Raw genomic sequence first — 15,451 nt, 5'->3', positions numbered from 1 at the left:
ATAGGCAAATGAATCTGAAATAGGTACTGTATTCACCATGCATATGTTTTCCTTCAGGGGCCACATTCTCTTCTATGGGAATGCAGAAGAAAATATCTTTACAGGCTGATAGAAGGAATCTACAGTTTGCTTTGGCAACCTGTAACTGTCAGACCATCAGGACCAGGAGCAAGTGAGAAACTATGCACAGAACACACACAACGACACACACTTAAACAGTCTAACACACATGCTTACAGGAACTATAGTAGTTCTCAGGGACTCTTGCTTAAGCATTATTCAGATGAGATTAGAATTATTAAAAGATGGGTATGTGGTCTGAATTTACACTTGGACACATTTTAAATATATTCAGTGTATCAGTAAGGATAGGACAAAGTCTCAATGTTTTTTCCATATTGCAACATACATCAAACAGTCAAACGGATTATTGTAAAATTTGTTAAAATTTTGATTTTGGTTCTATTGTTTGTAGTTTTGATCTGATTAAATACAAATGTAAGAAAGGGCGATGTTTAAGCAGACTAAAAATTGGTGAAGTCTGGCATATGCCACCAGAGAGTAGTCGGCATAATTTAAAAAAAATGAAATTTGAACATGGATAAATCGTTCATATTATGGACAATGAGATGACTTTCCATTTTATGCCAGCTTAAAGGAGAAGGTCATACCTGACGCTGATACCACAAAGGCCGTTTTGAGAAAATGTCAGAATCTGACTCTTCTTATATTGATTTTATTTCATTTTTCTGATTGATACCCTGCTAAAAAAGCCATCATAAACCAGTCACAATGTTCTCAAGAAAAACTGAGACGCGCTGGTGGAGCTGATCCCCCATAACTCCCGATTCCAATGCTGGGGAACCAGAATTCAAAACAGCCTGTTGCATCAAGCCAGTTTCAGTTCTTACCCTGGTAACTTCAAGATTCGTTTGACCAAACACTGTTTTTTTTTTTCAGTTCAATATGGTGGATTGGTTTTTAGCTGTGTTTATCGCCATAACTGAAGCAAAAATGTGAGGAAAGTAACATACATCTGATGCACTAAAGCCGCTACCCCTGTATATCGTGCACCCAAATTTACAGTGAAAATATTTTAGAGACAAAATTTTGTTGCTAATTATTTATTATATTTATATTATTATAATTCTGTATTCATATAATATATGAATTGACTATTAATATTAAACTATTAAACTTAAATAAAATCTAATATACTGTATATGTAAATCTTTTAAACTGTTTAAGGTTACATTGATATTTTCTTTAAGCTACCTTCTCAAACGTTCTCCAGCAGCGGTGTTTATTACTGCCTTGTAATTGCATTTAAATTGATGACATTTTTCATAACAATCTCTTAATATTCAATAGAGAAGTGAATTGCACCGGCTCTCTTCCAAGAAGTGAAACTGATGCTTTCATGTTCCATGTTTCCTGCATGTGTCACACTTTAAACACAAACTTAGCATCAAACCCTGCGTTGACAGAGAACGTTTATACCGAGTGTTGAGAGCCCATTAAACCTGATCTAAACCAGGTTGGTTTTGTCAACGCTAAACCTACTCTGAAACTAGAAGTTTGTTCAACCAAATTCATGCAACAGGCCTCAGCAATGCTGTATTTTTCAGGAAGGGTAAGGTGCCAAAAGTATTACTTTACCCAGAAAGTTGACAACTGTACCAGGCAGCGCAAATAAGACATTTCGTTTTAGTTGCATGATTCAACAAAAGTCTAAATAAATTGGGGATGTGATGTGGAGAAATAATATACCGCAAATCACAGACGGTCCCGTTTCAAAATGCAACTTAATTTCTCAGAAGATTCCTAAAAACTGTAGCTAGTCATATTTTACCATGCTCATGTCAGAAAAGCATTAGGTTTGGACAAGATTGAAATGAAAAAGTACATTTGTGAGCAACTTTAAGGAGTATAGACTCATCTGAATAGGACTTATTAAGAAATACAAGGCATCTAAGTAGCGCAGCTCTTTCAGCAAGCTCAGACAGGTTTGCAGGAACAGAGCCACACACCTCTACCTATCCAAACAGGACACACTCCAAAAAGCTTTGTTCTTTGTAATCTTTTTTGGTGGGAAACACACCGTTATCATTCCGAAACCAAACTTAAATTCCAAGACCATCAGGACTTTCAAGTTCTATCAAATCTGTGAAACTGAACGAGGACAGTCAGAGTTACATAACGTGACTTCCCTTTTTTCTGATGGTAATAATGAGAGTCTGGCGCTCTTGTCTTGTCATCCTACACCGCAGCCGTGGAAAGCGCCAGAGGGGCAGGCAGGCCTGCTGATGAGGCGCAGATGTGGCGTTCAGGCCACGTGCTCGTTCCTGCCTCTCCTGCCTGTCAGATCATGGTAGCTCTGGACTCTGTACACACAGCACATGGTGCACCGTGACTCACTCACAAACATTTCCAGTAACCTTCCTTCCATTTTACAGAAAACAGGAAGGATGGAGCAATCCCTTTTTCTTTCTAAACGAAAGTGCCTATTTTGGTATTGAATGTTGGGGATGGGAATGGAACTAGCACATCTAAATTTTCAAATGTCAGAATAAAACAGCTATAAAACAAACTACTGAAACGCAGGATTGTTATGCAAATCAAGACAATTCAATCATCTGCACTTAAAATCAGTTTTAAAAAATGGTTCTCCTTATTTTTGTACATTTCCTTGACCTTAATGAGCAGGATTCATTCATTCAAGAAAACGTGCCAACCTCTGAAACAACTGTCCTTTTTAGTCAAAGATTCCAAGTCCTCTTTTCTTTCGACTTCACTGTAAAAAATAATCCTGTAAAAAAAAAACGGTAAACTACTGGCTAGTGTTGTCACGGTACCAAAATTTCAGTATTCGGTACCAATACCAGTTAAAATTCACGGTTCTCGGTACCAATTTCGGTACCAAAGCTTAGTTTAAATTTACATATATTTAAGTGTTTATCACGGTTACAAGTATGGAAACTGTACATTTGTATTATAAACACTTTAGAAAAAGATTAGATAAAATGACCTAAAATAAACAATAGTATACATGAACACATTTTTAAAGTTGTTTGAAAAGTTTTAATCCATTATTTATTTAATGCACAATGAATTAAGTGAACAAACATGAACAATCAGGTGTTTGTAATAAATAACATTTTCAAACATTAATTAATGTTGTAAAAATATATTGTTCACTCAATGTGTTGATAACTAAGTAATGTTGATGAATGGTATCTTTGTAGCATTACCATAAAACATGTTTTATTTGACTTGACTGTCCTTTTATTTAATCTAAAACTGCATTCATATTTGATTTTAAAAAGGCTTTTTAAACCTGCTGAGTTATAAAGGCAAGAATACACCTAGAACTGGCACTAACATTAAATGACAATACTAATACCAGTAGTACTCTGGTGTCGGGTGGATACTACTGTGGTCATGTACTCGTAAAACTACCCCGAAAGCACTTTAGAGGCCGTTCACATGTCGCGCGTGTTTTTTAATTATATTTTTGCGCGTGCTTATTCTTTCCAAAGCGCTTGCTCTCACGCGGCGTCTGTCGTTGCTATGCAACGCCAACGAGTTTTTATTATGAGCGCGCTTGAATCGCGCCTATATTTGAAATTGCGAATTTGCATGTAATCGGCCTCTTATGGCAACGTGACATTAGCCTAATCCAAAATATTTCCATATGTGGCTCGTTCCTCCTTTCGTTTCAACAAGTGGATTCAGAGAGAGAGAGAGCCATATCAGCGTTATGAAGAGGACGTTTCAGACATCGCGTCTAGAACAGAACTGGATTAACCTGGTACTCGGTACCTAGAAAAGCTGGTACCGTAACATTTTTTTTTTTTAGTACCGACTTGGTAACGAAGTACCGAGTTTTTTGACAACACTACTACTGGCAGCTGTGGTTGCCAGCATCATACCGTAACTATACTGTGTGTTACTGTTTTTGTGTTAGAGCATATACAGTAGCTGTTAAATTAAAGTTTTATACTGTAGCTGACAATACAGTATTTTACTGTTAATTTCAAAAACAGTAACACACCTTATTTTTAAAGTTTGATGCTTTGCAACCACAGCTGCCAGTAGTTTACCCCTTTTTTTACAGGATTATTTTTTTACAGTATATGGTTCTATTGGAATACCTTACGATTCAATCAATTTCCGATGGATAAAATCCCAAAGTCCCATACTACACATTTTTCTTGTTAAATATTCCATTCACTTGGAAATATTTCACATTAAGGAAGTAAAATCATTTTCAAATACCACTTCACGACTTTTAGGACTCCATGAAGTCGCTTTACGGGAGCAGTGTTCTTTCCTGTGTTGGCATAATTCCTACTGAAACAAGAAGGAGGGTTTGTCCCTTAAAAACTAAAATGCTTCAGTTACATCACAGCCATGAGCCATGATTTGCAAGAAAGATGCTAGTGTAGTGCAGGAGTCATTATTTTTGTTAAAAAATACATCATAGATGTATGTTTTTTTTAAAAAAAAAGAAAAAGTATACTTTTTTAAATCAAGGATGCTTTAAATTGATCAAAAGTGACAGTAAACATTTATAAATGTTAGAAAATATTTCTATTCCAAATGAATGCTGTTCTTTTGAAGTTTATCAAAGGATTATGGGAAAATGTTTCAGGGTTTCCATAAAAACATTAAGCAGCACGTTAGTTTTCAACATTGATAATGATAAGAAATGTTTCATAAATCACCAAATCAGCATATCAGAATGATTTTTGAAGGATCAAGTGACACTGAAGACTGGAGTAATGATGCTGAAATTTCAGCTTTTTTATCTGCTTAATTTAGTCAACATTAAGGAGCACACTAGCATACAGATGGCACTGAAGACTAAACGCCACAAAACTCTCATTTTGATTAACAATTTCCATAGAATCCAGTTGCAATAGCTTTTATTCCTCTGAAGTCAAGGGAGTTTTATTTGCCAAACAGCATCACTGTAACATTTTAGCTCATCTAAATGAAGGCCCGACTGGAGCACAATGTGGTAGGCGGTGGGCAGGAACATACCGTACACATGTTCCTTACAAAAACATAGGAGAAGGGAGGGACTTCAGAAGCAGACTGTGTGTGTTTTTTGTTTTTTTTACCAACTCCAGACTACAGATGGAGGAAAACATCAGAGCAGAGTGAGGAGGGGCCTGGCAAACGTGACCTAATAGACTGCAGACCTCACATGTGCGCGACCCAAACATGGAACTCTCTGCTCAGTACACAATGCGGCACACAGCACGGGTGGTCCTCGTATCATTATAATGGCTTAAAGCGAGGCATTAAAGTTATCTTCCCTGCTGAAAAGGCTAGGTTGGACCAGCATGAAAGGCGGGTTTAGGCTGGAGATGCTTTTCAGATATCATGACCTTTCTGATAAACCCTAAAATCAAAAAATTAAGTCATCATTTACTCACCCTGGTGTTGTTCTAATGCCGCATGAATGATCCCATGTGACACGTGTCATATATTCCAAGTGTTCTGGGGGTTTGGATAGGGTTTGGTAAAAAACAAACCGAAATGAAATTCTTGACCACGACTGCACAATGTTTTAGTGATGCAGTTCACTACATCTTGCCCAGATAAAAGCACACAAGTTGTGAGAAATCAAGATTAACAAAAATGCATCCCGAAACTATTTTAGTCATCAGTTACACAAACCCATAATACTTTCCTCATCTTTGAAACACAAATGAAGATATTTTTAATCAATTCTGAGAGATGTCCCTCTTCTCTATATATTGTCCACACACCAAATCTTTGATGCATCAAAAAGTTCATAAAAGGAAGTAAAAGTAATCCATATAAATTGAGCTGTTAGGCATGTATGAGCTTCCACAAGAACCAATGAGGTTGTTTTTTTTGCATATCAAGCCAGTTTGAGCTTCCATTTATCGTATTTGATGTGCTCTACTGTATTTATGTGCATTGGTCAATGTTTATATCTAAATAAATGTCCAAATTAAACTTATTTTTTTAAAGTACAAGTGGGTGCAGCCATTTATAACATGAATGTGCGAGGCTTCTGATGTCATTCGCTTACACAGGAAAAAAAAAAAGTCTTCTGGGGTAAGATCGACATGAGGGTGAGTAAATGATTACACAATTTTAATTTTGGGGTAATCAAACTAATCCTTATTCTGTCCTTAGGATGTAACAAACAAAAAATGTTTCCATGGCCAGCTAGCTGACTAAGCTTGAAGAAATGCAAGGGAGTAGCTTTGCTTGATTTTCAAAACATTTCAAATATGCAAGGGGAGCAGAACCAAAATAACTAAGTAAATAACAAAATTGCTGATAAGATGAGTTAAGTTCATAATGCTGCAATGACGGAGGTTCATGCCTCTTTTAATTATTACACCTGCTGTCTATGAAAGTTTATAAGACATTACTACAGACTGCTTCAGTGAGGGATGGACAAACAAGTCTGAACCTGTGCTGTCTCCTGCGCACACACACACACACCTTCTGATGGAGTGCATAGTTAAAATTTGGGTGCTTATGTTATCAATAGAAAGGTTTTCCTCTCCCTCTTTCTCTATGGCAACCAACCCATAAAAACCTGTGATGCCCCCATTGGCCGACCTCCCCACATCGCTAGCAGTCTGGGCACTCAGCCAAACGTCCAAACATATCAACCTGCAAAGACCCTGTCGCCAAGGGCTCACACCGATTCATGAATAAAGGTAAAGGATGTTTGTTTCACAGGGCTCGAAGGAGCATGTGGCTCCACATGAGAGGGTTTATGGAGTCTGTCTTTCATCTAAACACTGTGGAGGTGGATCCGAGGTAGAACGGGAATAAAGTATCACTCAATTCATGGATGAAACAGGTTTTCGTCAAAAACAGTCTAATATATACACATGCACTCAATTGCAAGCAAAGATAAACTCGCAAACATAAACATAAGCAAGCACCAAGGTTTGGACACACACACTGGACTGAATTTATGTTTCTTATGACCTTCAAATATGCTGTCACATGTTTAAACAGACCTTGAAGAAAACTGGGCTGCTGAGGAGCAGTTTGTTACAGACGAGTAAGATAGTACGGTTTATGTAATCTGTACCTGGAAGTTGCCGACCATAATGAGTCCTGCAGCACAGATCCATCCAGTGGAGAGACTTGCTGTATTTAACACACAGTTCTGGTGCTTCTCTATCACATGGGCATAGCGTAGGAACACAATCACCATCACTGAGAGTTGGAAGAGACAGAGTGAGAGAAAAAAATCTGTTATTTTACAAAGAAATACCACCATTAAAATATTGCATTTCCAACAATTGACAAGCAGAAATTTAAAAATGTATTTAAAGACACTGAATATGATTTAAAAAACAAATTACATAAACTCAAATGGCAAAAGCTTAGCAGGCTTTAATAATGTAGTCTTAAAATAAAAAGGAAAAGTCACTAAGATGTTCCTTGTTGCATGTTATACCAATTTATAGCAGTTGTTTTTTTTTTTACAGTTAAGATCTCTTAAGTATGTGTGTTCATATTTATGTTGGCAGACACCAAAGTTCATTCAAGTTCTACACGTACTCCAGTCTCAATAAGTGCCAAATGAGCGTAAAAATGGCCTTAGTGAGTAAAAGGTAACTTCATCAGGTATTTCAGCATTTTATATAGTGTAAATGTAATATAGAAGTAATATTAGTGATGTATGCAATGTAAAATGATCTAAAAAAGAAAAAAAAAACATCTGTTGTGACTTGCCCTCATCTTCAAATTTTCATTCACTGAAAATCTTCAACTGAGGTATGACATCTATGAGGTGAATCTATTTTTTCTCCAGAACTCTAAGTGACACGTCAAATATTAATTTCATAAGCCACCAAAATTAAAACAACAACATAATGATGCATCCTCACATATTTATGACACAGGATGCACTTTCACAGAGAGAATAGTTGGCTCATTTCAAGTGACGCATAAAAACAGCTAAGTAGTCAAGTTATCATAATGACAAAAAAATACAGCAAAGCAATGACAAAAAAATCCATTAGTCTATCTATACTTTAAACCGCTTGTCCTCTTATAGGATGACTGTGATGTTGAAATAGCTAAAACTTATATTTCTTTTTATATAAATTTGTGCTTGAGAGAAGTATCTTATGCTCACAAAGGCTGCATTTAATTGATCAAAAATACAGTAAATATTGTAAAATAATTGTGAGTAATATTGTGAAATATTATTATAAATTAAAATTATGGTTTTATATTTAAATATATATTTTAAAATGGAATTTATTCCTGTGAAGCAAAGCTAAATTTTGAGCAGCCATTACACATGATCCTTCAGAAATCAATTTTAATAGGCAAATCGTGGTGCTCAAGAAACATTTCTTATTATTTTTCAATGGTGAAAACAGTTCTGGTGCTTAATATTTTGTCAAAACTGTTATATAGTGTTTCTTTGATGAACAGGAAGTTTAAAAGAACAGCATTTTTTTGAAATAGCAATCTTTTGTAACATTATAAACTGTCACTTATTATATTACCAATTGAATGTGTCCTTGCTCAATAAAAGTATTAACTTCAACAAAAAATTGTACTTGTCCCCAAACTTAGCGATTATTTGAAGTTCTGAAACGAGTTAATTTGCTCTTTTTATGTTGTTTTATCAGATGTTTGTATAAATACTGTAAGTCTTGATGACATTTTAGTGTGACTTAAAAAAGACAGAAGCAGATAGTCTCTTCACTCATCTTCAAACTAGTCAGACTCACTTTGACAAAACAACCAGTTCAGTGTTGTTTTTTAGCCAAGAAAATCCATTGTTTTTTCTGGAAAGTCTAATGAGGCAGGCAATGTGGAAAGATGAGAAGCAAGCGAGCGAATAAAAGAAGGACTTCATGGTGAGATCTCTAACGTAAATCAAGCTGCAGCAATCTGCTCAACTGTTTTACTGCTGGGTTAATGCTTAATGAAAACAGACTGGGGCAGATGTGGCCTGTTAGAGTGGCAGTGTTGGGGGGAGAGGACAGACAATAAACCACCCCTCCTTTCTCAGCCCAATCCACCCACGAGAATATTCCTGGATGTACTTCTGAGGCAACATTACGGCTATCGTGACACATTTACCTAAAGAAACACTGAAGAAAAGGCCAGCATGGATTTTCAAGTGCTGGTCTTGCTTTCGGACCACTGTAGCCATGTTGCTGACCAGTAGCTGCTGATTCAGGTTAACCAGCATGGTCTTGCTGGTTAAGCTAGATCAAGAGCCCACTGGAGGACCATGCTGTGTTACCATCCATGAAGGTCTTTTCAGCAAGAAACAAATTTGACATCTTTATGTAACTTTTGTGGTAGCAACTAATTTAAGATGTTCTATACAGCATGTTGTGGGAGTAGTTACGAGCGTGGAAAAACAAACGACATGTCTGCAGATGAAGGAAATTAACTCGGTTTAATAAAATCCAGCTGAAACGGCAAATGTGGACCATAATAGCTGTTAACTGCATTAGACTACACTGTCAGTTGCATTCTTCCTTCCCAAGCATCTACTGTTGCAGTTTAGCTCATGAATGGGCCCTCAGTTGATACGGGCACAGGAAACAATGGCACTTCAGCATATGCAGCAATCTGCAATCAGCTAAAAATACCTGCTTACGGCTGACTTTAACTTCTTGTGTTTGGGACAAACCTAGATTCCCTAAACACAGGGCGTAACGAAAGCCCACAAATGGTCACAAAAAGGTCTTTTCAACTGCCTATCTGTGTATATATTTGTGTGTAGGTGTGTTTGTAAGCACGGTTTCCTGGCTCTTGGCCTCAGAATGCAGAAAACAAGACTGGGAACACATGGTGTCCATCGGACATGTGCAATTATTCTTTGTGCTGTGCAACTACCACCACACTTAACAGACAAACAAAGCTATGTTCAACCCCAATCAAACTCTAACGGCAATGTTTACCCTAAAAATGTGAACGAAAAAAAATATATCTTTTTTAGTACATTAGTATTTCGTTTTCATTTACTTAAGCTTTTCAACTATTTTCCCCTACTACACAGGGCTTTAAACGATTCCAGATGATGAATGAGGGTCTTATCAAGCGAAATGATCGCTCATTTAATAAATAAATAACAAAGTTTAAGTTTTATAAGCTCAAATGCTCGCTTTGCTCTGTACTACGATGCACGTTCGTGATTCTCCTGTTCGAACTCGTTCATCAAAATAAAGGAATCTTTTTCCGAGTCAATTCGTTCGTTTCGTTCGTTGAATGAACCAATTGACTCGGAAAAAGATTTGTTCATTTTGATGAACGAGTTCGAACAGGAGAATCACAAACGTCCATCACAGAACAGAGCAAGACAACCATTTGAGCTTATAAAACTTAAACTTTGTTATTTATTTATTAAATGAGCGATCGTTTCGCTTGATAAGACCCTTATTCATCGTCTGGAAACGTTTAAAGCCCTTTGAACAGTATGCAGTTTGTACTGAAACTCTCATTTGGACCTTGAACCGTTTGGTTCCCATTGAAGTCCATTATATGAAGAAAAATGCTGGAATGTTTTCATCAAAAACCATTAATTTCTTTTCGACGGAAGAAAGAATGACATGGACATCTTGGATGACATGGGGGTGAGTAAATTATCAGCAAAAGTTTTTTCAAAAGTGAACTACTTCTTTAACAACAACGATTGTTAATAGTTTTAGTTTACAATAACAATGCTGATTTAAAAGAGACTCGTTCGCCAAGACTCCATGGAAAACCTCTTGATGTGCAGTGAGATGTGAAAAGCACTGCTTGTGAGGACTTTTGTATGAGGACTCACATACAGTATCTCAGTCACGCAATCCCCCTAATTTCTGTGTATTCACAGAGAAGGTTCCAGTTTGTAAGGGGTGAAATGTGGCGGAAATACCGCAGCCCAAACACATTAGCGAGACAACACCTGTGTATTTATGGATCACGGGTTTTCACTTTGGTGTAGCATTCCCTCAAGAGAACAAAAAAATAGGAGATAAAAGTAAACAACTGTCCTGTCACAAGGTCCCCAGGAGCCTAAACTAGCTTCGGTCAGTTCCTGCTGTGAACTCTCTCCACCCTGTTTCCCTTCTGTTACAGCGCTACACTGCTGAGAGAGGTTTCCTCTAGTGCCATGCTGACTTCAAAAAGAGCTCAGATTCGGGAACACTGAGTATTATATAAGCCACGAGAAAACAATGCAGCCCTGGGGAACTGATCGTCACCCTTGAACTTTCCATTTTTTTGGCAGGTGTGCATTGTGTTTTATAAACGTTTTAGAATAAACAACTGCATTAAGGTCCTATTGTCCTGGAACAGTGATGCAACAAATCACGTACTATACGAGGTGGTTTTGTTTGATAGTCGTGTTATGTAAGACGCACTTCCAAAAAAATATTCAAAACGCAACTTTCTTGTATTGTTGGACGAACAACGAAAACGTCCTTGTGCAAACAGGCAGAGACCGAGTTTCCCAGCAGGAGAACACTCTCACTTATAGTTACACAGGGTGGAGGATTGAACACAACAATACAGCCCTTCAGCTCTCAGCATGCACACCGCCACCAGCCCCAGACGCTCAGGTCAGAGGTCACGCTCAACCAATGATTCTTTCTTTTCACAGACCTGCTGTGTAGCTTGCACTCGGCTGTAACCGACAGTATCTGCAAGGAGTACGGCATTGTTCACGATACATCTGAATTTATGTTCGGGGAGCACCACCAGCAAGACTTATGGATACGAGTATGACTCAGCAGTTCTTTTAAAAAACAAGATGTTTTGTAATTCGATACAGCTCAAATATCAAAATGTTAGCTATTAACATTTGTATTTTAAGGGGGGTTTCTGTTCTTGTTTATCTACTTTGAAATAGCCCTCTGGTCATTGTATTTTTTGCTGTGATGTGATTCAAATTCAATTCAGATTATTTCTGAAGATGATTCATCCTCAGCAACTCACTTGGTGTCTGATGACAATGTTTGGTAATGTGCGGTGACTGCATTGACCGTTCAGTTTTATAAATGCTTGAACACATTTCCACCCACCCAGCTTTTTTGAGTTGTGAAATATCAAAATGACACTCAAAGCTTTTCCGGGCAAGTTTAGAGAATGAGCAGTGTATGAGCAGAGTCTGCTTTTAGATGATAATGTCTTCCCCTTAAAAATCTCACATCAGTGAACATAAACACATCCGTATTGTTAAAGATAGTTGGCCTTGTATAGTGCGTCAACCAGTGCCAGTGATATTCCACATACGCAAACGCTAAGCCTGTGGTTTCCTGAGCTGATTGCACCCAGACAGTGAATCATTGTGCTACAGATGGGAATCATTTACTGGGGAGTGAACTACAGATTGATTTGAAATTCCAAAATCAAAATGAAGTTGATGCTAAAAGAGTAATTAAGTGAGCAAATTTTAACTTTCAACTATCCTAGCTTAAAATGCAAAGAAAACAACACAGTAAAGTAACCTATCTGCAGGTTGACTTTCCTGCTCTCTATGTTTGAGCATCCCAACCAGCCCGACACAGACAGTTTTAGGGTGGCGCTTTCTGTTTGCAGATTGTGAGAGTGTTTAAAACTTTTTAAAAATTTTGACACCAAGGGCCCTATTTTAACAATCTGAAATGCAAGTGCAAAGTGCAAGTAACTTTGTGGGCGGGTCTTGGGCAGTGTTGCTATTTTACCGGCGGGATAAATGACTTTTGCGTCCGATTTAAGTTTAAAAGGGGGTTGGTCTAAAATAGATTCATTATTTATAGATGAGGTTTGGGCGTAACGTGAAATAAACCAATCAGAGCGTCATCCAACATACCCTTTAAGAGCAGGTGCACATGTTGCATGGCTGATTGTTACTATTATGGCGGATTTACCAGGCGCGTGCAAGGAGCGTTCACAGCCGAGGAGACCGACGTTCTTGTCAGGGCAGTGAAAGACAGAAGTGACGTTGTATGGGCATGGGAGAAACCCCCACAAATAAGTGTCAGTTAAACATTATGTGTCTTGCCACTTTTGGGCAAACAGGTCTGATCCGTCATTACTACAATTAGCCTGAAAAATTTGGGTAAATGTGTAAGGTAGATTTAGACCTACATTTTTTTACATCTTCATGGACACCACAACAATTTCCCTCATGTGTTAATATGTTGCCTTGTTATAATGTATGATTTGGAAAAATAAAAACTGCTGCATTGATGAGAGAATCAAAGTCTATGCGCGTTGTGTACCCGTTACATAATGGCCAAGCATGCGCACTTAAAATAGCATTATGAACAAAGTGAAACGCGCCACTGACTTTAGACTAGTTTTTTTTCTGGTCAGTTTTTTCTGGAACTGCAAAATAGCACTAGGGGATGTTTGCGCCGAAACACGCCTCCTTTTTGCGCCGACCTACCCAGTGAGCGCAAGTTCATTTCCCAGTTTACCAACGTGTGTTTGTGGAGGGAAATGCCCGAATTGCGCGGGTGCAAAATAGGAATGATACATGCGTCAGTGTATAAAGTCATTTGTGCCGGGTGCAAGATAGGGCCCTAAGGATTTTTCACAGCCATTATTATGATTTTGTACATTAATGTTTAAAAGTTTGGGGTCAGTAAGTTTTTTTTTATTATTAATACTTTAATGCGCAAATTGACAATAAAGACATTAGCAATGTTTCCAAAGATTTCTATTTCAAACAAATGCTGTTCTATTGATCAAAAATGACAGATAAAAATGCACAACGGTTTCCACAAAAATATTAAGCAGCAAAAGTATTTTCCCTGTTTTAACGTTTTTAAAATTTTGAATTTAAAATCTATTTCACACTAAACTTTTGAACAGTAGTGTAAGTGGCAGATGCACATTGTAAACTCACCCATAAAGGATCCAGTGCTGCAGATGAGACTGAAGAAGCAGCTCTCTGGAGGAAGTGTGCCGCATTTACTGCAGATCAGAACATCAGAACAGAGGTTAGATGCCCAGGGTTCTCACCACATGAATGAACACACATACATACATGCTCATTCCCAAGCAAAGGGTCCTGAGGGATGAATTCCCATTGGCAGTTGACTAAAATAGGACACTCTGGCTCTTGGGAGCACACTGGCAGCTGTAGATTATTGGGGAAAAGAGGGATGGAACTAGAAAAGGGCTTGAGGACCCTCGGCTATTCTCCCACAGCTGTCACACTATATGGGAAATGACAAAAGAGAAGCAAAGATAGGGCCTCTCTCCACTGATGAAAGACTGTGCAAGCGCCTCACCATGAAAGGAAATCTTCCTCCTTAATGCATAGGTAATCTTTCCTGAAGACCAGTTCAGCTTTATATAACATGTCACCATGGTATGAAGCTTTCAAAATAAGATGCAGCTGTAAATGTACAGTATGGAGTAAACAAACTTCAATTTAAAGTCAAGCAAAAAGTTCTGAGAATGGCTGGCTAACTGTCCAACATCTCATTGGATTCACTCTCTTAAAGGGATACTTCAAATGTAATAATAATAATCACCCTTAAGCCTTTCTAAACCCGTATGACTTTCTTTCTTCTGTAGGTAGATTGAAGAATCTTCACACTTGACTACTGTCAGGAATTACAAAAGACATGCAGGGAGAAGTCAAAACTGAAAGCTGTGGACACAGTTATTTTTGTGGCTGTCCTTATTGCATATGCATTTGTAGGAGTTTCCCTTTCAGATGCACAATTTATGGGAGGAGAGTATTTAAATGAATCATGCAAGGGGATTTACTAAGGTTTGCACTGGTGAATGTGATTTTACTGTCCCTGTGCAACATGTCGCTGGATAAACTTTTTTTAATTTATCCTGGAACAACATTCAAATAAATCAATCAGATTTGACGGACAATTTAAATACAGTTTATATCAGATTTAGGCTTAGAGCCATGGTTAGGTGCTTCTATATCAGTGTTATTCACCTTTAAGATTCAGTTTAAGATATAACTTATGGGTAGAATTAGGTTTAGGGCTAGGGTTAAGACTACATTTTCAAAATATGTTGATCCAGGAACATGCCTCACTTGACAAAATCACAAAAATCGGTTTGCACTAGTCAATTTACTGGCATTTGCGCCATTATATAAACACCCCAAAAAGCATGTCTTAAAAACTAGACGCAATTTTGGTAGATTGCGTTGGTCATTATGGTAATGATCTGGCTGCGTCTTTCTACTTTCTTTCTTTCCAGAACTTTCCACTCCCATCTGCACTTTTATGGGATTGCGCTCTCATGCTAATTTTCCCTGTTTAGTATATATGGCCCTTAATTTCTGCAAATTCCCTGAAGCAAACTCAGCTACCCTAAACCAATTTTCTGCCAAATGAGCCTCGACTGGATTACATATAGCAATGCTTTCTATAAATACATCACTGAGGTGTTAAGCTCTATAATGATAAGCTAAAAAAGGAGTATGCTGTTCAAAGGTTTTGTTAGTGTGTGTGTGTGGATT

General features: G+C 37.7%; 1 protein-coding gene across 1 annotated transcript in view; it reads right to left on the bottom strand.

Moving 5' to 3' along the window:
- Positions 1-15,451, bottom strand: part of LOC120462050 (transmembrane protein 150A) — a 36,395-nt gene that overhangs the window by 11,152 nt on the left and 9,792 nt on the right. The window contains exons 5-6 of the mRNA XM_089116860.1: positions 13,862-13,929; positions 7,097-7,224 (exon numbers count right to left, since the gene is read on the bottom strand). Of these exons, the coding sequence (XP_088972986.1) occupies positions 7,097-7,224; positions 13,862-13,929 (196 nt within the window). The remainder of the gene's footprint in view (positions 1-7,096; positions 7,225-13,861; positions 13,930-15,451) is intronic.

Source organism: Pimephales promelas, chromosome 11, assembly GCF_988280905.1.
Source record: "Pimephales promelas chromosome 11, fPimPro1.hap1.1, whole genome shotgun sequence".
Taxonomy (NCBI): Eukaryota; Metazoa; Chordata; class Actinopteri; order Cypriniformes; family Leuciscidae; genus Pimephales; species Pimephales promelas.
This window is presented reverse-complemented; position numbering and strand designations above follow the sequence as displayed.